This window comes from Saimiri boliviensis, chromosome 1 (assembly GCF_048565385.1).
Source record: "Saimiri boliviensis isolate mSaiBol1 chromosome 1, mSaiBol1.pri, whole genome shotgun sequence".
Lineage (NCBI taxonomy): Eukaryota > Metazoa > Chordata > Mammalia > Primates > Cebidae > Saimiri > Saimiri boliviensis.
This window is the reverse complement of record NC_133449.1, coordinates 91520958-91544910: the sequence shown is the minus strand read 5'-3', so window position 1 is coordinate 91544910 and position 23953 is coordinate 91520958. Positions and strand designations below refer to the sequence as shown.

At 38.4% G+C, this 23953-nt stretch overlaps 2 protein-coding genes across 5 annotated transcripts in view; both read left to right on the top strand.

Moving 5' to 3' along the window:
• The window catches only part of LOC101042943 (E3 SUMO-protein ligase RanBP2), a 63603-nt gene extending 58502 nt beyond the window's left edge, over window positions 1-5101 (top strand). For all 4 annotated transcript variants that reach the window (XM_074400309.1, XM_074400306.1, XM_003922763.4 and 1 more), the window contains 4 exons: window positions 2404-2564; window positions 3274-3547; window positions 3667-4001; window positions 4597-5101. In XM_074400309.1, the coding sequence (XP_074256410.1) occupies window positions 2404-2564; window positions 3274-3547; window positions 3667-4001; window positions 4597-4902 (1076 nt within the window). In that variant the 3' untranslated portion in view covers window positions 4903-5101. The remainder of the gene's footprint in view (window positions 1-2403; window positions 2565-3273; window positions 3548-3666; window positions 4002-4596) is intronic.
• A 301-nt stretch (window positions 5102-5402) lies between these two features.
• The window catches only part of CCDC138 (coiled-coil domain containing 138), a 79597-nt gene continuing 61046 nt past the window's right edge, over window positions 5403-23953 (top strand). The window contains exons 1-5 of the mRNA XM_074400311.1: window positions 5403-8105; window positions 9723-9843; window positions 11444-11571; window positions 14026-14195; window positions 22496-22654. Coding sequence (XP_074256412.1) covers window positions 7781-8105; window positions 9723-9843; window positions 11444-11571; window positions 14026-14195; window positions 22496-22654 — 903 coding nt within the window. The 5' untranslated portion in view covers window positions 5403-7780. The remainder of the gene's footprint in view (window positions 8106-9722; window positions 9844-11443; window positions 11572-14025; window positions 14196-22495; window positions 22655-23953) is intronic.

Below are 23953 nucleotides of genomic sequence, written 5' to 3'. Positions count from 1 at the left end.
CGGTGAGCCGAGATCGTGCCATTGCACTCCAGCCTGGGTAACAAGAGCGAAACTCCGTCTCAAAAAAAAAAAAAAAAAAAAGGAGTGATTCTGATGTATTCTCAGAGTAGATAACCACTATTTTTAAGGAATTTTGAATTATTCTGCCACATGTCCCTTAGGGTTATTTTTTAGTTAAATTTTTGCTTTTAGCAAAAAAGTTGGTGAAAAATTTTGTTTTGGTTTCTGTTTTTGAAACAGGGTGTCACTCTATTGCCCAGCCTGGAGTGTATTGGCATGAATATAGCTCACTGCTGCCTTGACCTCCTGGGCTCTCAAGCAGTCCTTCTACCTCAGCCTCCCAAGTGGGAACCACAGGCATGTACCACCATACCTGGCTAATTTTTACATTTTTTGTGGAGACAGGTGTCTGTGTTGCCCAGGTTGATATCAAATTTCTGGGCTCAAGCAGTCCTCCCAGCTTGGCCCTGCAAAGTGCTGGAATTGTAGGCATGAGCCACTGCACCTGGCCCTAAACAGTTATTTTTGAGCCCCCAAGTTGGTGTCTCATCCAGATCAGTGGTTACTATTGTCAGGAAGTCCCCATGCAACCTGTGGTTCTTGTTCTCAGATCATTCTTTGCAATATACTTCTTTTATGTCCTTAAGAATTTTTGTCTTCTCTCTCTTTTTTTTTTTGAGATCACTCTGTTGTCCAGGCTGGTGTGCAGTGGTGCTGATCTCAGCTTACCACAACCTCTGCTCCCTGGTTCAAGTGATTCTCCGGCCTTAGCCTCCGGAGTAGCTGGGATTACAGGTGTGTGCCATGACACCTGGCTAATTCTTTTTGTATTTTTAGTAGAAATGGGGTTTTGCCATGTTGGCCAGGCTGGTCTTGAGCTCCTGACCTCAAGTAATCAGCCTCTCTCAGTCTCCTAAATTGCTGGGATTACAGGCATGAGCCACTATGCCCGTCCCTCTCTCTGGCTCTACGTTTTTTTTTTTGTTTGTTTGTTTTTTGTTTTTTTTCTTTCTACAGCTCAAGGATAAAAACATTTTTCCCCCTTCATTAAATATGTCTTAAAGAGAGTTGGTTTTTTATTTATTTTGTTCGTTAAGGTGCCAAGTTACCTTTTATAATACCCTGTGACATTTTCTATTTCTAGCAGTTTCTGCTAAGTTTTTAGCAGGAGGTATAGGGTTCTTTATGACAGTGATTCAGCAAGTGATGAAAAGTTAAGAGAGGTGTTTCTTTCTTTTAAGATAGTGGGGACTTGGTCATCTAAATTGAGGTGTGGGATGGAGAAGTTTCTAGTTTTCACCTTTTTGCAGATACGCAAGAGAGAAATACCATCATTGTTCCCCCAACATTTCTGACATCCCTTGGGACAGTAAAAGTCAGTGAGTTTCTCCCACTGGGCCAGGAAATCTACGTTCCAACACTAGCTTTTTAAGGAAGAAGTGGAGATGCAGAAGTTATAAAAATGTTTAGGCTATTTTGGCTAGTTTTGAAGTAGCAGATTTGGCCTGCTGAGCTAAGCTTAAAAAATTTTAAGGTGGGTACTTGAAATTTTAGAAGTAGGTAAATAATCTACTTCTTTACTGGAAGTTCTTGTGTAGATTTGTATTATGAAATTTATCTAAGGCGACAGTCTTATCTTTGTATCTCTAAGCATAAATCATACCAAATGTACTCTGTACTAATGTTATGAGTTGAATTTACTAGTTTTTTTTTTTTTTTTAAAGACAGTGTCTCGCTCCGTTTCCCAGGCTGGAGTGTATCTCTAAGCATAAATCATACCAAATGTACTCTGTACTAATGTTAAGAGTTGAATTTACTAGTTTTTTTTTTTTTTTTTAAAAAAGACAGTGTCTCACTCCGTTTCCCAGGCTGGAGTGCAGTGGTGCCATCTTGGCTCATTGCAACCTATACCTCGTGGGTTTAACTGATTCTTTTGCCTCAGCCTCCCACGTAGCTGGGACCACAGGCACACATCACCATGGCTGGCTTTTTGTTTTTGTTTTGTTTTGTTTTTTGTTTTAGTAGAGATGGGGTTTCACTGCATTGGCCAGGCAGGTCTCGGACTCCTGATCTCAGGTGATCCACCCACCTCGGCCTCTTAAAGTGCTAGGATTATAGGCAAGAGCAACCACGCCTGGCTTAATTTTTGTATTATTAGTCGAGACGGGTTTTCACCATGTTGGCCAGGCTGGTCTTGAACTCCTGACCTCAGGCGATCCACCTGCCTTGGCCTCCTAAAGTGCTGGGATTACAGGCATGAGGAATTTACTAGAATAATATTATTTTAAACATTTAAAATTGACGTATATATTACATCATCGGGAATTAGATGCATTGATAAGCGGGGGATGAAAAATGTAAAACATAGATACCAGTGTTTAAATATCTTAATTTATTCATCAGATAAAAATTTCCAGTGGGCGAATACTGGAGCGGCTGTGTTCGGAACACAATCAGTTGGAACCCAGTCAACCGGTAAAGTTGGTGAAGATGAAGATGGTAGTGATGAAGAGGTAGTTCATAATGAAGATATTCATTTTGAACCAATAGTGTCACTACCGGAGGTAAATGTTAAGGAATTAAACTTTTACTATAACTTATTTTTCATTTCTAAGTTTAAAACTTATCCTGGCTCGATCTGTCAGGATATCATTGTTTGTATATCTTTAAGAATGTTTACAATTTGAAACAGAAGCTTTATTTATTAGACATCTAGCCATTAAGTATAAATTCTCTTTCTGATGTTTTTACATAAATATTGCTTTGTAAATTCTATATGTAATTGTTGGGAGGAAATAATTTTTTCATATGGTGCTAGAATATCATGTTTGTTTTTATAACATGATTCTGTGGAGAAAGTAAACTCATACTTGCCAAAGTCCTTTTAATAAATATTAACTTGCATGTTTTTTGGACAAGAACATTGCTCTAGAAAACTATTTTATCATTTTTTTAACCTCAGTCAGGAGCTAATACTTCTCTTCAATATCAAACACTTTTGAAACCTCTCTGTCCTATAAAGAAAAGCATTTAATTTTCAAAAGGAGAATGAATACTATATGAAAGAAAATATTTAATGACAAATCAGGTCTTTACTCCCTCAGCAAAATCAGGTATCTTCCTAGCCCTAAGATATATAACCAATTATCATGATATTACAAATTCTGTTAGTCATCGCAAAGAAAATACCTTAAAAAGAAATTGGATCTTTGGAATTTGTCACGGAATTTATTATAAGCAGCGGCTTATAGAGAATTTCATCTACCATTACAGGTAGAAGTAAAATCTGGAGAAGAAGATGAAGAAATTTTGTTTAAAGAGAGAGCCAAACTTTATAGATGGGATCGAGATGTCAGTCAGTGGAAGGAGCGTGGTGTTGGAGATATAAAGATTCTTTGGCATACAATGAAGAATTATTACCGTATCCTAATGAGAAGAGACCAGGTTTTTAAAGTGTGTGCAAACCACGTTATTACTAAAACAATGGAATTAAAACCCTTAAATGTTTCAAATAATGCGTTAGTTTGGACTGCCTCAGATTATGCTGGTGAGTTTCTACATTCAATTGCTGCTTTTCATTTTTTGGACTTTTCTAAAATCTATAACAAAACAACTTAAAACAGTTATTTTACTAAGTTCACTCTTTCCCGTTTCCCTGCCTAATAGATGGAGAAGCAAAAGTAGAACAGCTTGCAGTGAGATTTAAAACTAAAGAAGTAGCTGACTGTTTCAAGAAAACATTCGAAGAATGTCAACAGAATTTACTGAAACTCCAGAAAGGACACGTGTCACTGGCTGCAGAATTATCAAAGGAGACCAATCCTGTGGTATTTTTTGATGTTTGTGCGGACGGTGAACCTCTAGGACGGATAACTATGGAATTATTTTCGAACATTGTTCCTCGGACTGCTGAGAACTTCAGAGCACTGTGCACTGGAGAGAAAGGCTTTGGTTTCAAGAATTCCGTTTTTCACAGAGTAATTCCAGATTTTGTTTGCCAAGTAGGTATTAACTACATATCACAGTTGAGGTCTAGAAGAGTGTACCACACTAACTTAGGAAATTTGAGTGGTTTCCTGGACCTCATCCTGTAGTTTTTAAGATTTCTTTAGGTTTTTCACACATTAGTTGGTATCACTACCCATTCCCTGCTCCTTCCTAAAACTTTCAACCTAAAATAATTTAGGCCATGTGCAATGGCTTACACTTGTAATGCCAGCACTTTAGGAGGCCAAGGTAGGCAGATCGCTTGAGCCCAGGAATTTGAGACCAGTCTGGGCAATTCTTGTTTGGACAAAACATAAAAAATTAGCCAATCGTGGTGGCATGTGTCTGTGGTTCCAGCTATGTGGAGGCTGATTCAAACTTTTAATACTTGAGACTTAACAGAGACTAAGGGATGAGAAAAACATCTTTTTATTTCTCATCATCTTTCCAACAATATGAATTTCTTAGTTTTCAAATTGCATACTCAGGAAAGCTGGGCTTTAGGCTTTATCCTTTAGTGATCAGTTCTGTGTGTATTTTAATGTTTTACTTAGGATTTCTATTAATTGAAATTTTTTAAAAATAAATTTTTATTAATCTCTTTTTCAGGGAGGCGATATCACCAAACATGATGGAACGGGTGGACAGTCCATTTATGGAGACAAATTTGAAGATGAAAATTTTGATATGAAACATACTGGTCCTGGCCTACTATCCATGGCCAATCGAGGCCAGAATACCAATAATTCTCAATTTTTTATAACACTGAAAAAAGCAGAACATTTGGACTTTAAGCATGTAGTATTCGGGTTTGTTAAGGATGGCATGGCTACTGTGAAAAAGATTGAATCATTTGGTTCTCCCAAAGGGTCTGTTTGTCGAAGAATAGCTATCACAGAATGTGGACAGATATAAAATCATTGTTTTTCATAGAAAATTTTATCTGTATAAGCAGTCAAAGCTTAGCTATTACAATTTGGTAATTATGTTCAGCTTTTGAAAATGGACGTTTCTGATGTACAAATGTAAAATTGCAGCTTATAGCTGTTGTCGACTTTTTAATGTGTTACAATTGACCTTGCATGGTGTGAAATAAAAGTTTAAACACTGGTGTATTTCAGGTGTACTTGTGTTTATGTACTCCTGACATTTGTATTAAAATGGAATGATACTAATCTTGTTTAAAGCAATAGGCCTTCTCAAACTATTGAAGGAATATGATATATACAATTTAATTTTAATTTCTTTTAAGATATTTGGACTTCCTGCATGGATATGCTTAATCATTTGAATAAAGGGACCACAGCTTGGATAATTTTATTTTAGATTTGAAATATATTTGGTAATCTTAACTATTGGTGTACTCAGTTATGCATAGAGACTCATTTATGAATGGGTGGAGCCACAGAACTATAGAGTTAACCGAAGTGCTCTTCTCTAGAATCTTTACACCTCCTGTGTGGTTACAAGTTAACTTTTTAAGTGGAGTACCTTCCTTCCTTAAAATATGTAGCTTCCTGTTCCTTTTCATGGGTATTCAATTAATTTTTACATTTTAAACAAATCGACTATTTCCTTTAGGAGTTTTGTTTTAAACTTTTCTGTCATCTGTCTCTACTACCTCAGAAACTGCAGCTTCTTTCTGATGATAGAAATTGATTTTTTCCTTGTAGTTATTGTGATAAAGTATGAATATTTTTAGAAAGTCTATACCGTGTTCTTTGGTTAAGATTTGCTTTATAAAAGACTGTTGCAGTACCTTTTTCTGATAAATTTTGTAGCAGAAATAAAATGACAATTCATAAAAGCCATTGACATTCAAAAAATTCATTACTTGTGCTTCTGGTTCATTCTAGTCTAAAGGAAGACAATTCAAAGGCAGTACATTCCAACTGTCCCATGATTTCCAGAGCTCCTAGTTTCTCAACGTTGATATACACTGAAAATGTATTTGGAAATGGCTTGTATCAAATGTTAGGCAAATTGCTAAAGAAAAGCGAATGTTCTTATTGGCCTACTCAGTATGGAACTACGAAGAATCCAGGATAGAATACAAAGTTTTGTATATTACAATTATGAATATTGACTGTCTTCCACCCATCTGTGTTCTTCCTCATGAGTGTACCTCATTTTATTTTGTGAGGAAAGACAGTGAGGTTTGTTCCCTGTTACATGGGGATTTGGAAATAGGGTATCCTAAAGTAAATAACTGTTCAACCACCAGCTAAATGAGGGGAGGGATGTTGTGCGAGTAATGAGTGATGGTGTACCATCACCATTCCACTCGGCCACAAAGCCAGATACGCGAAATAAACCTACTCCAAATTCATTGAACTGTGTATCAGTTCAATCTTGAAAAGAACCATGGATTACATATGTTTACACTAAATATTTCAAATTGGCTTATTTGGAAAGTTATGTAATAGAAACTGATGTAAAGTGTGTTGTAACTTTTTAGCTGAGACAGTTGATGCGTTCGTCATGATTTTAGAATAAATTCTTAAGTAAATGCAAGTGCTTTTTAAGAGACGTTTTGCAAATTTCTATGCTTTCCTTAAAGCATTAAAGTTACGAATTAAAAAGCTTTAAAACTTTGACCAAAAATTTGACAAAAATGACATGTAAACTGACTTTTCCAGTATTAGTTGGAAGATGCTTAAAAGTGGCTTGTGGCTTTTATAAGAAAGTCTTTGTGTCACATTTCAGGATGGGACTTTGATTTCTCTGTTACTTAATCACTGATGTGGTCTAAACCCACGATGATATGTATCTTTCCTTTTAAACTGGATTTTATATTGTCTCATTAAAATCTGCTTAAAGACAATAAAGTAATATTTGTACATCTTAAGTGGTACTTTATGGCAAAGAGTATGGCTTAAGTAATTTTCAGATAGTAACTGCATAAATACAGTTTATAAAACTTGGGCATTTGGGAACTTTAATCCAGAGAATTTAGGAGTTGTTGGCCCAGAGATGTAGTTGACAGTCACATTTTAGAAGATTACACCACTGTAATTACATGAATGAGAAAAGTGAAGTGGTCGTACAGTTTCTCTCAGTCTTTGTTTAACATAGGTTTTCAGGTTAATGTATACTATGGCTAGGCACTGTTGTTGGTACTAGTAAAAACTTAAAAAAAAAAAATGAAGTATTTTTTCCAGGGAGCTTACATTCTAATTACTATTTTTAATGCCCTGTTATACCCCATATGGAACACAGGGAAAGTAAGGAGATAATCTTTGCAATTTTTATGCTCGGTCTTCTATTTGTTTTTTGTTTCTTTTTTTAAATTTTTTATTTATTTTTATTTTTTTGAGACGGAGTTTCACTCTTATTACCCAGGCTGGAGTGCAATGGCGCGATCTTGGCTCACCGCAACCTCCGCCTCCTGGGTTCAGGCAATTCTCCTGCCTAGCTGGGATTACAGGCACGCGCCACCATGCCCAGCTAATCTATTTGCTTTTTTAACTTTTTAAAGAGATGCCTTGCTGTGCTAACCCAGGGTAGATTTAACTCCCAGGCTCAAAGCAATGCTCCCGCCTCAGCCTCCCTAGCAGCCAAACTATACGCGCGCCACTACTCCCGGCTCAGATGTATTACTGGTTTCTCTTTCATATGGCAGTTAGCAAAGGCCACTTCTGATGGGAGGACAGGTGTATGTGGTGAGCGCAAATGCACATCGAACCTATAGGTTAAATGGAGCTGGAGCGGATCGCTGCAGGCAGATGCGGGGCTTCGGTGCCCCTCCACCGGTACCCAGGCGCCGGGGGCGGCACTCGCGTGGGGAGATGCAATGCCACTCAGTTGTGAAATCTGCAGTGTTAGCACTGGAAACCCGAAGGACGCGAGTTCCGGCCAGGTTGCTTCCTCGAGGTCCTGCAGTCCCGCCCGGAGCCGTCCTGTCTCTTCTCTGTCGCCGTGCGTGCTTCGGGGGCGGGGCCTAACACGTCGTGACGCACTGCGACCGCGTTGCGCCGCGGGTTTGAACGCGGTTCCCGGGGAGACCGTCGCGGGCGCGGTGCGCTATGGAGCCGAGAGTCGTCAAACCACCGGGGCAGGATTTCGTAGTGGAGCGTCTCAAAAGCCGCTACGGTCTCGGAGGCAGCTTCCCCGAGGAGGTGAAGCCGCCGCCCCGAGGTCCGCGGGTGGGCTCCTGCTGCTGCGGGGCGGCTCGCCTGGTGCCCCGCGCAGCTGGCCTAGGGGCGTGGAGCGGCTCTAGTTCCGGCCCCCGCACGCCCTTAGTGGCCGCGGCTCAGGCCTCGTGAAAGCGGACGGGAGGGGCGGGCGTTGCCCTGCAGGGGCAAGGGGGTGCGGGGCGCCGCTTCACCTATGCCTACGCGTCTGTGTTCATGGTACATCCGGCATGGGGTGGCGATGGAGAAAGTATTCAGCCTATTCTTGCAGTGATGTGAATGGAGTTGAGGAAACAATTGAATTGCTTTTTAAAAGCGACTTATTTCGAAATAATTTCAGACACGCAAAAGTTGCAGTAATACAAAGAATTTCCTTATACCCTCACTTGCATTCACAGATTAACATTTTGCCACTTATGCTTTACCATTCGTTCTTTTCCCGTTCTTCCCTACACACACACATTTTTTTCCCTTTGAGCTATTTGAGGGTAATTTGCAGGCATCATGGCCCTTTACCTCTAAATAGAAATAAGTGTTTTTCCTAAGCATAAGGACGTTCTCTTTTCATAACCACAGTAATATTTTCAAGAAATTTAGAATTGATACAACAATATTGGGTAATCTAGAGTTCATAAGAAATTTCAGCAATTATCTCGATAATACCTCTTATAGGCAACATTTTTCCTAGCGCAGATCCAATCCAAGAACAAAGATTGATTGCATTTGTCCTTTTTGCTGCCTTTAATCTGGAACAGGTTCGCAGCCTTTGTTTTTTGTAAGACTGTTTTTTTTGAAAAGTGTAAGAACCGGAATGTTTCTCCATTTGGGTTTATCTTATGGATGCCTCTTCATTAGATTGATTATGTATTTTCGGCAGGAGCATGAGATGAGTGATGTGTGGCCTGCTGTGGGGAGGTACCTGACGTTGTTTTGTCACATTGTTGATGTTTGATCACTTGGTTAAGATGGTTTCTACAAGATTTCTCCACTCTAGCATATGTAATTAATACATAATTTGTGGGGAAATATTTTGAGACAATAAAGTCAGTATACAAATTAAATATCTTTTCTTTTTTTTAGTATGATTTTTCATATTTTGATTGGTCTAAATGCAAGAGAAGATCTCTAACCTCCCCAGGTAAGCCAGTATTTTGTGTATTTGGGGGTTTTAAAATTTAATTTGAGGCGGCGCATGGGGGCTCACGCCTGTAATCCCAGCACGTTAGTAGACCATGGAGGGCAAATCACCTGAAGTCGGGAGTTCGAGACCAGCCTGGCCAACATGGTGAAACCCCGTCTCCAGTAAAAATACGAAATATTAACTGGACCTGGAGATGGGCGCCTGTTGTAATCCCAGCTACTAGGAAGGCTGAGGCAGGAGAACTGGTTGAATCTGGGAGGCAGAGGTTTCAGTGAGCATAGATGGACCACTGCACTCCAGCCTGGGCAACAAGAGCGAAACTCAGTTTCAAAAATGAAAAGGAACATTAATTTGAGAGAGAAAATTTAAAAACTAATATTATTTAGAGACTTATGGTCAATGCCAGATATTTTGTGATATATTGTTCTGGTAATCTTTCGTGGTTTCTTTTTCGTTGACAGGTGATTTGGATATCTACTCCTCTGGAGATAAAGTTGGTTCATCATTAAAATATTATTCTGATGAAAGCAAGCATTGTAGAAAACCATTTTGCAGTTCATTCAAACATGTAAATGTGAATTGGTAAAGTACCCGGAAATCTTACTGTTACTACTCCCTCAGTATCTCAGGAAACTGAGAAAAAGAAAAGGGCAGATTATATTTTTGCTCTTTACTGAGAGCAAGTACAAAGCAGTCTGGAGTCTGCTAAATAGTTGAAGAAACTCATTTATTAATTTTTATTGAGAATCTCTGTAATAAAAGCATAGACCTAGCATTATATTTAGTGGCATAATGAAAAATTATTTATATAATGTGAAAGATGGAAAAAAATATTTTTATGGTTATTCCTTCAGGACACAAATGAAGACTCTCCTCCCATTCTTTAAAAACAATTTTAAAAAAAGGAACTGTGGGCCAAGTGCTCATCCCTGTAATCCCAGCACTTTGAGGCCAAGGCAGGCGGATCCTGAGGTCGGGAGTTCAAGACTGGCCTGACCAACATGGAGAAACCTGTCTCTACTAAAAATACAAAATTAGCCACTGCTGGTGCATGCCTGTAATCTCAGCTATTCGGGAGGCTGAGGCAGGAGAATTGCTTAAACCCGGGAGGCGGAGGTTGCTATGAGCCGAGATCGTGCCACTGCACTCCAGCCTGAGTGACAGAGTGAAACTCAGTCTCAAAATAATAAGTAAATAAGTAAGCCAGCATGGATAAAATAATGTAAAATATCTTCTTTTTTTGTTTGTTTGTTTGTAGGGGGTTGCGGTAGGCAGAGTCATGCTCTGTTGCCCAGGCTATGAGTGCGGTGGCACAATTGTAACTCACTGTGGCCTCTAACTCCTGGGCTTAAATGATCCTCTCACCTCAGCTTCCTGAGTAGCTGGAACTACAGACATGCACCACTGCTCCTGGTTAATTTATTTTATTTTATTTTATTTTATTTTATTTTATTTTGTAGAGATAGAATCTCACTGTGTTGCCCAGGCTGATGTCGAACTCCTGGCCTCAAGAGATTCTCCCACCTCAGCCTCCCGAACTGCTGAGATCACAGGCATAAGCCACCACCATGCTTGTTCTATCTTAATACTTTTTAACGTTGATTGCATGTTGAAATGATAAATTTTCAGGTATACTACATTAAATAATATATATTTTTAAAATTTATTTTTTTAATGTTCTAGAAAATTTTAAATTATATGACTTGCATTATATTGCTTTTGAACAACACTGTTCTAGAAATGTCAACTCAGATTGTCTTTCTGGAGAGAACACCTGGGATTCTAGTTCTGCTCCACTTTCTACTAGTTATGTCACCCATCAGTTATTTGACTTCTTTAGTTTTCGTTTCCTATGTTAAACATTCATTCTTTTAGCTAGAACTACCTTATAGATAACACCGAATTATTGGGAATCAAAAGGAAGTGTTTGGCCGCTGTGGAGTAGACTACAGGTGTTTGTCATTTTAAATGTGTAGAAAAAGATGCTTGTAGTGGATTACCAATGATCAGTAACTGTTACTTTTTACATTTTTCCTTTTTACGTGTTTACATTTTGCAGTTTTAAAAATGTTTTTACATTTTTCCTCAGTTGTTATGCTGTTAATATTTGAAAGACAGTTTTATCTTTTTAAAATGCTATAGTAAACTTCTGGATTGCTGCAACACAACTGTTTTTTTAAAGCCTAGGTGATGAACTGGATTCTTTCCATGATTTGAAGAAACAGGAAAGAGAAGAAGAGTTAATTGAGAATGATCATAGAGTTAGTACCTCCAAAATAACCAAGCAGTCTTTGAAAGAAATAGAAAAAGGTAAAATAAATATTTTAGAACAACCAAGTAGCAACTTTGTCAAATAGAGTACATGAAGCTGAAGCTTCCCTCCAACTGATAACACTGGCCCAAGAGCTTGCATATTTCTGTGTTCTGAACTTCTGTAAGCCATGACATAGGTACTGTGCTTATTATAAAACTAAAGGAGCAGAGAAAGTTAAACTTTGTTATTTTCCAGGAATATTCCTATACCCTCAAAATTTATCAAAATAAATTAATAACTGAGTAAATAATTGTGATAGTATTTGAGTAACTCCAATATTGGTTTTGAGAAAATACTCCAGATTATTTAAAGTATGGCTTTCTGGGCACTGCACTATCGGTAGTTTTCTGTGTATCTGGCTGCATTTCATAGTTTTGTCAGGATTTCAGGAAATGAGACAACCAGAAATGGCACCCTTCTGCCTCTGGGCTACGGGACTTTGAGTTGCCCTGTTGGTAATACAGGTGCACTCTTCTCCCTGGGTTTTATGGTCTACACACAACAACATTCATTTCCCTCTTTCCCCTCTCCTTCTGGCTGCATTTCATAGTCACCTTTGTCCCCTTATTCTCAGCATTTGAGGAAGATGAAAAATAATTTTCTGGACTTGTGCTTCCTGCTATATGGTCGATTTTCCTGGTGGAAAACATGGGATAAGCTATAAAGAAAATGTTGATTGTATTCCATTAAAACTAATGTCAAAAACCGCAATTACTTTTGCACCAACCTCATACTGGAAAGTAGACAAAATTAAGAAATGCTCAGGCCAGGGATTGTTAAGTGGGGAACCTAGACAGGCACGTAGAGCACTGTGCGTGTGCCTTTCGCTTTTAGGGCATTTGCTGAACTGAGTGAAGTGAAACTTTTCTTTTTAAAAAATTCATACTATGTTTTATTTTTGTTTTTCCGTTTTCTGTTCAAGATGGTGTATAAGACACCCCCACCGCCCTTTTAAAGTTGGGGCTCCCACAAGTCTAGTGCAGGTTAAAACCACTGAGCAAGAGCATTTTATACTCTTAATTGTTAGCAGAAAATAAATTCTCACAGTAAGTGTTGACAAGGATACCAAACAAGAGGAACTCACTTACCTACTGCTATTGGGAGAGTAAATTAAATAAGCCCTTTGGAAAACAACTTGGCATCACTAGTAAAGCTGGATCTGCATATATAACCCTATGATCTAGCAATTTCACCCTCAGGAAACTCTTTTTTATTTATTTTAATATATATATATTTTTTGAGATGGAGTTTTGCTCTTGTTTCCCAGGCTGGAGTGCAGTGGAGTGATCTCGGCTCACTGCAGTCTCTGCCTTCTGGTTTCAAGCAATTCTGCTTCAGCCTCCCAAGTAGCTGTGATTATAGGTACCGGCCACCATGCCCTAGTAACTTTTTATATTTTTTGTAGAGATGGGGTTTCACCATGTTGGTTAGGCTGGTCTCGAACTCCTAACCTTGTGATCTGCCCACCTCGACCTCCTAAAAGTTTTGGGGTTACAGTCATGAGCCACTGCACTCGGCTCCTCAGGAAACTCTTAAACTTGTGCACCAGAAACCATGTACAAGACTGTATAGTATCTGTATAGCCAAAGCAGCTCAAATTTCCACCTGTAGAAGGATACCATATATAGTGTTTGCAAAACAGGATAAACAGTGAAATATGTGTGAACCTGTTTAAAGGAAGACACTATAGAAATTATGTTCATATAATTACATATAAAATATAAAAGGCAAAACAAGGACTTTTAAGTAGTGGAGATTAAGCAACATTTAATACTCATTTATGTTAGTGATAAATTTGATTTGGAGGAGAGGGGAATGTAATTAGGGGTTTCTGAGGTAATTTTCCATTTCTTGGCTAGATAATTAATGTCTTTTTATGTACTTTAAAATATTTTATTTTGAAATAATTTTAGACTTACAGAAAAGTTGCAAAGATAGTGAAAACAATTCCTGTATACACTTCACCCAAATTTTCTGAACGTTACCACTTTACCATATTTGCTATATTATTATTTGCCCCTTTGGAACTTTTTTTTTTTTTGAGACGGAGTCGTCGATCTGTCACCAGGCTGGAGTGCAGTGGTGTGATCTCGGCTCATTGCAACTTCTGCCTGCCGAGATCAAGAGATTCTCCTGCCTCAACCTCCTGAGTAGCTGGGACTACAGGCGCGTGCCACAATGCCCAGCTAATTTTTTTATTTTTAGTAGAGACAGGGTTTCACCATGTTGGCCAGGATGATGTGAATCTCCCGACCTTGTGATCCTCCCGCCTTGGCCTCCCAAAGTGCCAGAATTACAGGTGTGAACTACCATGCCTGGCCTGAAACTTTTTGATGTTATAATTTGTACTTAAAGCATCTCTTCCTAAAGGTTACTCTGAAAATATTTGAAACAATAAGTTAATAAAGGTTGTAATTCAAATGTTATTTTCTTTGCACTTGCTGTGCCAGCTAATATGGCCTCATCAAGAACTCAGACTGAATGTTGTAGTGATGCAAGTGACTCTCCTTTGAAACTTGTCAGCTGTCTAAAATCTAAAGCATCAGACAAGCCGAATTTACTTCCACATCATATCAGTCAGATATATGACGAGTTATTTCAGATACATCTGAAACTGCAGGTAAGAACTACTGAATTGAGAATTCAGAAATATTTATGTTCTAAGAACCAAACATTTACAAAATTTGAATATAATGTATTTCATTTTAATTACTTTAGGTAAGTGAGTCAAGACAAGGACAGAAGGGGACAAACTCAAATTATAGGGACTATTGAAGGGAAATATATGTTGTGGCTGAGAGAAAATAGAGACTGTGGCATTTTTATTTGTAGGTGTGTGTTTCAGACTGTCTTATATTTTATGTTGATTCCTATCTTATCCTTGAACAATAAAATCTGATAAAGTATGCTTTTAGAAGTAGTTGCTCTAGCTTTGTTTTAAATATATGTATATAAAGAGTCCTCTTGTCAACTCTCATCAAAATTGAACTGTTAACATTGGCTTATTATCTGCCTTTGGTGTTTTTTGTTTCTAAAGTAATTTTTTTTTTTTTTTTGCAGTGGAATCTTGCACTGTTGCCCAGGCTGGAGTGCAGTGGTGTGATCTTGGCTCACTGTAGCCTCCACCTCCTGGGTTCCAGTGATTCTCCTGCCGTAGCCTAGGGAATAACTGGGATTACAGGTGCACACCACCACACCCAGCTAATTTTTTGTACTTTTAGTAGAGACGGGGTTTTACCATGTTGGCCAGGCTGGTCTTGAACTCCTGACCTCAGGTGATCTGTCTGCCTTGGCCTGCCAAAGTGCTGGGATTACAGGCATGAGCCTTCTCACCTGGCCAAAAGAGTGTAATCTATATATTAAACGTCCATAGAAGTAAAGAAGGAAGCAGAAGTGTATGTAATGCACAGTATCTGTTCGAAATTCTTCCCATTGGAAACACATGAAATAGTTAAGCATTTCTTTAAAACCAATGTCTCATTTTGTCAAAATAATTCAGATTGTAATTACCATAGTATTTTAGAAAAAGATTATTTTAGCCTAAAGTCACCAGGAAAAGGTTAAGGAGAGACTTAACCTGGTCTTTGACTGAGAAAAAGAGTATTGGGAAGGGCATTCCAAATATAAGGAATTAGAAGTGAGAGGTGTTCTGAAAAGCAGTGATTGTCTAATTGTGCATTTATTAGCCTGGCTGGAGGAAAGAAAATAATGAAAACTGAGGCTGGGTATTTTACAAGTTTTTAAGCAAAAGGAATGGCAGAGTAAAAAGTGAGGTTTTAGGAACATTCCTTTGATAACACTTTATAATATAAAAAAGAATAGGCAAGATTGCAATGATGTATCTGCCATTTGTAGTAAACACGATAAAGATATATTTAATAAGAAAAATTAAAGTACAATGGATTAACTGGTTTAATCAGTCTGTAGTTTAATCTGACTTTAAAATTTACTTTGTTAAGTACAGCCACTATGGAGGTTCCTTAAATTATAAATGGTACTACCATAAGATCTAGCAATCCCACTGCTAGGCATATACTCCCAAAAAAGAAAACAATGTATCGAAAAGATATCTGTAACTCCCATGTTCATTGCAGCTCCATTCATAATAACCAAAATATGGAATCAATCTAAGTGTCCATTGGCAGATAAAATGTGATATCTATACACAATGGAATATTATCCAGCCATAAAAAGAATTAAATCCTATTGTTTATAGCAGCATAGATAGAAATGGAGGTCATTATATTAAGAAAAATAAGCCAGGCACAGAAGGATAGACATTGCATGTTCTCACTCAGTGTGTGGGGTGGGAACTAAAGAAGTGGATCTCATGGAAAAAGAGATGGAATAGTGGTTACCAGAGGCTGGGAGGGCAAGGGTAGCAGCGGTGAAGAGAGGTTAGCTAATGGGTTTAAAAATACAGTTAGATAGGAGTAAATTTCAGTATTTACTAGTACAATAGAGAAATTATAGTTAATGATTATTTATCGTATATTTTAAAGTAGCTAGAAAAGAAGATTTGTAATGTTTACAACGCAAAGAAAGAATAAATGTTTGAGGTAACAGATATCCCCCTCACCTTGGTGGGGATGTTAAGTAGGCTGTTTGGACTTGACCTTGGAGCCTGTGAGAAAGATTTGAACAGTTGTAGGTTGGGAACAATTAGCATATACTTTGTAATTTTAGCCATTGAGTGGATATAATTAAGCAAAAAATGTATAAGAAATGAGCCATTCCTATTCATGGCTGAATAGGAACAGCTCTGGTCTGCAGCTCCCAGTGAGATCAATGCAGAAGACAGGTGATTTTTGCATTTCCAACTGAGGTAACTGACTCTTCTCATTGGGACTGGTTAGATAGTGGGTGCAGCATACTGAGGGCAAACAGAAGCAGGGTGGGGTGCTGCCTCACCGGGAAGTGCAAGGGGTTGGGGAACTCCCTTCCCTAGCCAAGGGAAGCCCTGAGGGATTTTGCTCTGATGGACGGTGCATTCTGGCCCAGATACTTCACTTTTCCCGCAGTCATTGCAACTTGAAGACCAGGAGATTCCCTCCAGTATCTACACCACCAGGGCCCTGGATTTCAAGCACAAAGCTGGGTGGCCATTTGCAGGGGTTGCAATCCTAGTCTCTGATAAAACCAACAAAGATGTAAAGAGACAAAGAAGGATATTACATAATAATAAAGGGATCAATGCAATAAGAAGGGCTAACTATCCTAAATATATATGCACCCAGTACAGGAGCACCTAGATTCAAAGAGCAAGTTCTTAGAGACCTACAAAGAGACTTACACTCCCACACAATAATAGTGGGAGACTTTAACACCCCATTATCAATATTAAACAGATCAACAAGACAAAAAATTAACAAGGATATTGAGAACTTGACCTCAGCTCTGGACCAAGCAGACCTAATAGACATCTACAGAATTCTCTACCCAAAATTGATAGAATATACATTCTTCTCAGTACCACATTGCACTTATTCTAAAATTGACCACATAATTGGAAGTAAAACACTCCTCAGCAGATGTAAAAGAATAGAAATCATAACAAGCAGTCATTCAGACCACAGTGCAATCAAATTAGAACTCAGGATTAAGAAACTCACCCAAAACTGCACAACCACGTGGTAACTGGAACAACCTGCACCTGAATGACTAGTGGGTAAATAATGAAATTAAGTCAGAAATAAATAAGTTATTTGAAACCAATGAGAATAAAGACACAACATACCAGAATCTCTGGGACACAGCCAAAGCAGTGTTTTGAGGGAAATTTATAGCACTAAATGCCCACAAGAAAAAGCAGAAAAGATCTAAAATTGACACTGTAACATCACAAAAGAACTAGAGAAGCAATAGCAAACAAATTCAAAAGCTAGCAGAAGACAAGAAACAACTAAGATCAGAGCAGAACTGAAGGAGTTAGGGACATGAAAGACCCTTCAAAAAAAAAAAAAAAAAATCAGTGAATCCAGGAGCGGATTTTTTTTAAAAGATCAACAAAATAGACTGCTAGCCAAACTGATGAAGAATGAAAAAGAGAAGACTCAAATAGACACAATAAAAAATGATAAAGGGGATGTCACTGCTGATCCCACAGAGATACAAACTACCATCAAAGAATATGCTAAACACCTCTACACAAAAAAACTAGAAAATCTAGAAGAAATGGATAAATTCCTGGACACATAACACCCTCCCAAGACTAAATCAGGAAGAAGTCGAATCCCTGAATAGACCAATAACAAGTTCTGAAATTGAGGCAGTAATTAATAGGCTGCCAACCAAAAAAAGCCCAGGACCAGACGGATTCACAGCTGAATTCTGCCAGAGTACAAAAAGGAGCTGGTACCATTTCTTTTGAAACTGTTCCAAATGATACAAAAAGAGGGACTCTTTCCTAACTCATTTTATGAGGCCAACATCATCCTGATACCAAACCTGGCAGAGACACAACTAAAAAAGAAAAATTTCAGACCAGTCTCCCTGATCAACATCAATGTGAAAATCCTCAATAAACTACTGCCAGACTGAATCTAGCAGCACATCAAAAATCTTATCCGTCATAATCAAGTCGGCTTCATCCCTGGAATGCAAGGCTGGTTCAACATATGCAAATCAGTAAACGTAATCTATCACATAAACAATTACAAAACCACATGATTATCTTAGTAGATGCAGAAAAGGCCTTCAATAAAATTCAACACACCTTCATGCTAAAAACTCTCAATAAACCAGATATTGATGGGACCTATCTAAAAATAATAAGAGCTATTTTTGACAAACCCACAACCAGTAACTGAATGAGCAAAAACTGGAAGCATTCCCTTTGATAACGGCACAAAACAAGGATGCCCTCTCTCACCACTCCTATTCAACATCGTATTGGAAGTTCTGGCCAGGGCAATCAGGCAAGAGAAATAAATAAAGGGTATTCAAATAGGAAAAGAGGAAGTCTACTTATTTCTGTTTGCAGATGATATGATTGTATATTTAGAAAAGCTCATCATTGTCTCAGCCCCAAATCTTCTTAAGCTGATAAGTAACTTCAGCTAAGTGGCAGGATACAAAAATCATTATGGAATAATCACAAGCATTCCTGTATACCAATAAAAGACAAACAGAGAGCCAAATCATGAGGGAACCCCCATTCACAGTTGCTACAAACAGAATATAATACCTAGGAATACAACTTACAAGGGATGTGAAGGACCTCTTCAGGAACTACAAACCACTGCTCAAGGAAATAAGAGAGGACACAAACAGATGGAAAAACATTGCATGCTCATGGTTAGGTAGAATCAATATTGTGGAAGTGACCATACTTCCCAAAGTAATGTATAGATTCAGTGTTATCCCCATCAAGCTACCATTGACTTTCTTCACAGAATTAGAAAAAACGATTTTAAATTTCATATGGAAACAAAAAGCCTTTATAGCCAAGACAATCCTAAGCAAAAAGAACAAAGCTGGATTCATCACACTACCTAACTTCAAACTATACTACAAGGCTACAGTAACCAAAACAGCATGGTACTGGTACCAAAACATATAGACCAATGGAACAGAACAGAGGCCTCGGAAATAATACCACACATCTACAACCATCTGATCTGTGATAGACCTAGGCAATACCATTCAGGATATAGGCATTGGCAAAGACTGCATGACTAAAACACCAAATGCAATGGCAACAAAAGCCAAAATTGACAAATGGGACCTAATTAAACTAGGAGCTTCTGCACAGCAAAAGTAACTATCATCAGAGTGAACAGGCAACCTACAGAATGGAATCTATCCATCCGACAAAGGGCTAATATCCAGAGTCTGCAAAGAACTTAAGCAAATATACAAGAAAAAAAACCAACCACATCACAAAGTGGGCAAAGGATATGAACAGACTTTTCTCAAAAGAAGACATTTATGTGGCCAACAAACATGAAAAAAAGCTCATCATCACTGGTCATTAGAGAAATGCAAATCAAAGCCACAGTAAGATACTGTCTCACACCAGTTAGAAAGGTGATCATTAAAAAGTCAGGGAACAACAGATGTTGGAGAGGATGTGGAGAAACAGGAACTCTTTTACACTGTTGGGAGTGTAAATTAGTTCAACCATTGTGGAAGACAGTGTGGTGATTCCTCAAGGATCTAGAACCAGAAATACCATTTGACCCAGCAGTCTCATTACTGGGTATATATCCAAAGGATTATAAATCATTCTCCTGTAAAGACACATGCATACATATGTTTATTGCAGCATTGTTCACAATAGCAAAGACTGGGAACCAGCCCAAATGCCAGTCAATGATAGACTGGATAAAGAAAATGTGGCACATATACACAATGGAATACTATGCAGCCATAAAAAAGGATGAGTTCATGTCCTTTTCAGGGACATGGATGAAGCTGGAAACCATCATTCTCAGCAAACTAACATGACAACAGAAAACCGAACACTGCATATTCTCACTCATAACTGGGAATCGAACAGTGAGAACACATGGACACAGGGAGGGGAGCATCACACACTGGGGCCTATTGGTGGATGGAGGGTTAAGGGAGGGATAGCATTAGGAGAAATACCTAATATAGATGACAGGTTGATGGGTGCAGCAAACCATCACAGCACATGTATACCTATGTAACAAACCTGCACATTCTGCACATGTATCTCAGAACTTAAAATATACATATATTCACACACACACACACACACACACGAGTATGAGTAATGAGAAGGAAAATGGCTCAAGACCAAATCCTGAGGAATATTAGTAATTAAATGACAAATTAAATGACAGTAGAGGAATCAGAGCCTGCAAAGGAGCCTCAGAAGCCATGGCCAGAGATAGCAGTGGAAACTAGAAAAATGGTGGCATGGAAACCAGTGAAGGAGAGTATTTTAAGTTGGAGGGACCATAGCATAAAATGCTGTTGAGAGACTCAAAATAAGAACTGAAAAGTGACCTTTAAATTTAGCAATAGGTAAGTCATTTCAATAGAGGAATGTGGACTGAAGCCAGTCTTAAGTGAGTTGATGAATGATTCTGAAATAAGAGATCTCAGCAAAGGTAGATGGTTGTAAAGGAGAAGAGGTGAGTGTGTGGGGCCAAGAAAGATTTTAGTTCAGATGAGGTGGGAGAGATTGAAAATAATAGAGGGGGCCAGTTGTGGTGGCTTATGCCTGTAATCCCAACACTTTGGGAGGCCAAGGTGGGCAGATCACGAGGTCAGGAGATTGACACCATCCTGGCTAACATGGTGAAACCCTGTCTCTACTAAAAATACAAAAAAATTAGGTGGGCATGGTGGCACATGCCTGTAACCCCAACTACTCAGGAGGCTGAGGTAGGAGAATCTCTTGAACTCGGGAGGTGGGGAGGTTGCAGTGAGCTGAGATTGCACCATGGTGCTCCAGCCTGGGGGCAGAGTGAGACTCTGTCTCAAAAAAAAAAAAAAAAAGAAAGAAAGAAAATAATTAAAGGGATAATCCTCAGTCTTCACAGGATGGCTTAAGGCAGTGTTATCCTGAGCCTACCTTTTTAATGAGAGGGAAGGAGAAGCATGTGTATATGTATTTTATGACCAAGAGATTGATGTTTTCTTTTGCTGTTTTCTGGTGTTTTGTTTTTTTTTTTTTTTTTTTTCTTTTTTTTTTTTTTTTTCTGTGAATTTAGAGACCAGACTATTTACAGAGAGTGGCATATAGGACATGATGTATTGCAAATTAATAAAATGGGGAAAGCTCAAAATAGACACTTTAGAGAATGAGGATTGGAGTGCTGACTGTGAACATATAAAAAGATTTTTGGATTACATTAAGAATCTAGTACAGGACTGAGACCATGAATTCAAAAAGGGGCCACTTTTCACAGTATGTGATACCCCCCTCCCCGACCTCAGCACGCAGTGGTGCTGAGCTGAGTAGCATGGGGCCAGGAAAGGTGGTCAGTGCTTATCCAGGCCTTGGTCTTTCAGCCCAAGGTGATAAACAACAAGGTAAGGGAGTGGAGGATATAGGAAAAATAGTAGAGTATGACGTGGAAGCGGAGCATGGAATTGAAGCGGGATTGTGAACTAAATCTGTTCAGTACGGATCTGTTGGGGTTACTACCTGTGGGAGTTTGTAGGACTCAGCGACGGATGAATAAAGTACACTGACACACAGATATTATGCTTTGCCAGTCCGGCTGAGGTTCTGTGGCTTCTTACAGACTCCCTGGAGAGTACTATAAAGAGATAGTAGCCACTGGCCCCACCAGCCTATGAGACTCACATTTATTTAGTAAAGTTTAATTAACAATGGCTTGAGTCAACCCGGAGTGAGATTAAAGGACAGGTTCCAGTGCCCAAAGCAAACACCATTAGTGGGTAATACCCCTGGTCAGCCTCCCCCCGAGAGGGCCATCTGGCTCAAAGTTTAGTTTTAAGCCCACATGAATAAATGAATTATTCAGATAAACTCCCCCATATACCTTAGCTCTTTGCTTTTCTTATTAAGTAAACGTAAAGGGGTTTAGGCTGCTTTCAGCTGAAACTTCCATTGAAACTATGAAAAAACACTTAGGCCTTCCAAAAGGGTTTGAGACTATATTCTATAACTTTCTCTACTATTTTTTTCTTAATATTTTTGCCACCACCCTGAGTGAATTCCCACATTGATCCATTTTGGACCCCAAATTCTCTTGCATCATCACAGTGGACTCTTAGTGTCACATTCTTTTATATCAAGATAGAATTTCTATACAAGTTTACTTGGCATACTAGTCTGGATACTGTAATCCAGGTGGTCCTTAGTTACTCCCATATTCCTGAAAACCGCTTGGTTAAACCACAGCGTCAGCCAATAGGAATATAATTTGCAGAATTTGTGACTTTTTAAGAGCATTACAATCTGACATTTTGATACAGTGTGAAACTGCAGCACAACAGAAATTTGCTGAGGAACTTCAAAAGCGAGAACATTTTTTACTTGAAAGAGAACAACTGCTTTTCAGACATGAAAATGCCTTGAGTAAAATTAAAGGTGTCGAAGAAGAGGTTCTAACAAGATTTCAAATTATAAAAGAGGTAACTATATAGCTTTTGATTTTAGAGTGGTGTATTTCTTCTTTTCTTCTATTCACTAGTTATTAATATTTGCCACATTTGCTTATTTCTCCTTCCTCCTCTTTTCCACACCCACACATAGGCACGCACGCACGCACGCACGCACACACGCACACACACATGCACGCACACATGCACACACGCACGCGCACACACACGCACACACACGCACACACACGCACACACATTCTTTTTTTCTGAACTGTTTGAAAGCAGTTCTTAAAAATCATGGCTGTGTCCCTAAATACCTCAGTATGTATCTCCTAAGAATAAAGACATTCTCCAGACCATTAGCATATAAGGAAATTAATGCTAACTCAATAACTTATTTATAGTCTGTATACTTTCTCGGTTGGCCTTCAATATGTCTTTTATTGTTTTTGGGGTTTTGTTTGTTTGTTTGATTGATCAAGGAACTAGACAAGATTTATGCATTATATTTGGTTTTATATTTTTTTGGTTTCTTTGAATCTAGAGCACTCAACCTCACCATTTTTGTTTTTTTGTGAGATTTTTCTCTGTAGAATTCAGGCTAGCAGTCTTAAATTTCACATTGTGGATTTACCTGATTGCTTCCTAATGATAATATGCAGATAAAATATTTTTGGCAAGGATATTATATAGATGGTATAATATACCTTGCTTCATTCATACCAAGACATACATTACTGTATGTATAACTTTTCTGGAGTACAATTCATTGCCGGTTGTACATTTCTGTGAGTTTTGAAAAATGCATAGTTTTATAATCACAACCATTGTCAAGATAAAGCCAGTTCCCTTACGCTTCTCTTGTAGCTATCCCTTTCCTCCAGCCTCAGCGCTTGGCAACCACGGACCTATTTTCTGTCCTGGTACATCTGTCTTTTCCAGAATGTCACGTTAATAGCATCATTTTATGATTTTTTTCTTTATCTTTGGTTTTCAGCAGCATTTTATTTACAGTGTTTCTTGACATACTTTTCCTTCAGTTTATTCTGTTTGTGGTTAACTGAGCTTCTTGAATTCAGACATTTCTGTATTTTGACAAATTTGGGGACTCTTCAGCCAATATTTCACCAATGTTTTTTCCACTTTCTTTTTTCTTCCCTCCTGGATCTCCAGTGACTCCTTGTGCTCTTTGCCCACAGATTTCTGAGGCTCTGTTCCTTTTTTCCCATTATTTTCTTGGTATTCTTCAGATAGTTTCTTGATTCATCTTAAAGTTCATTATTTCTTTTTTAATCTTCATGTTGTTATTGAGCCCATCTGGTGAAATTT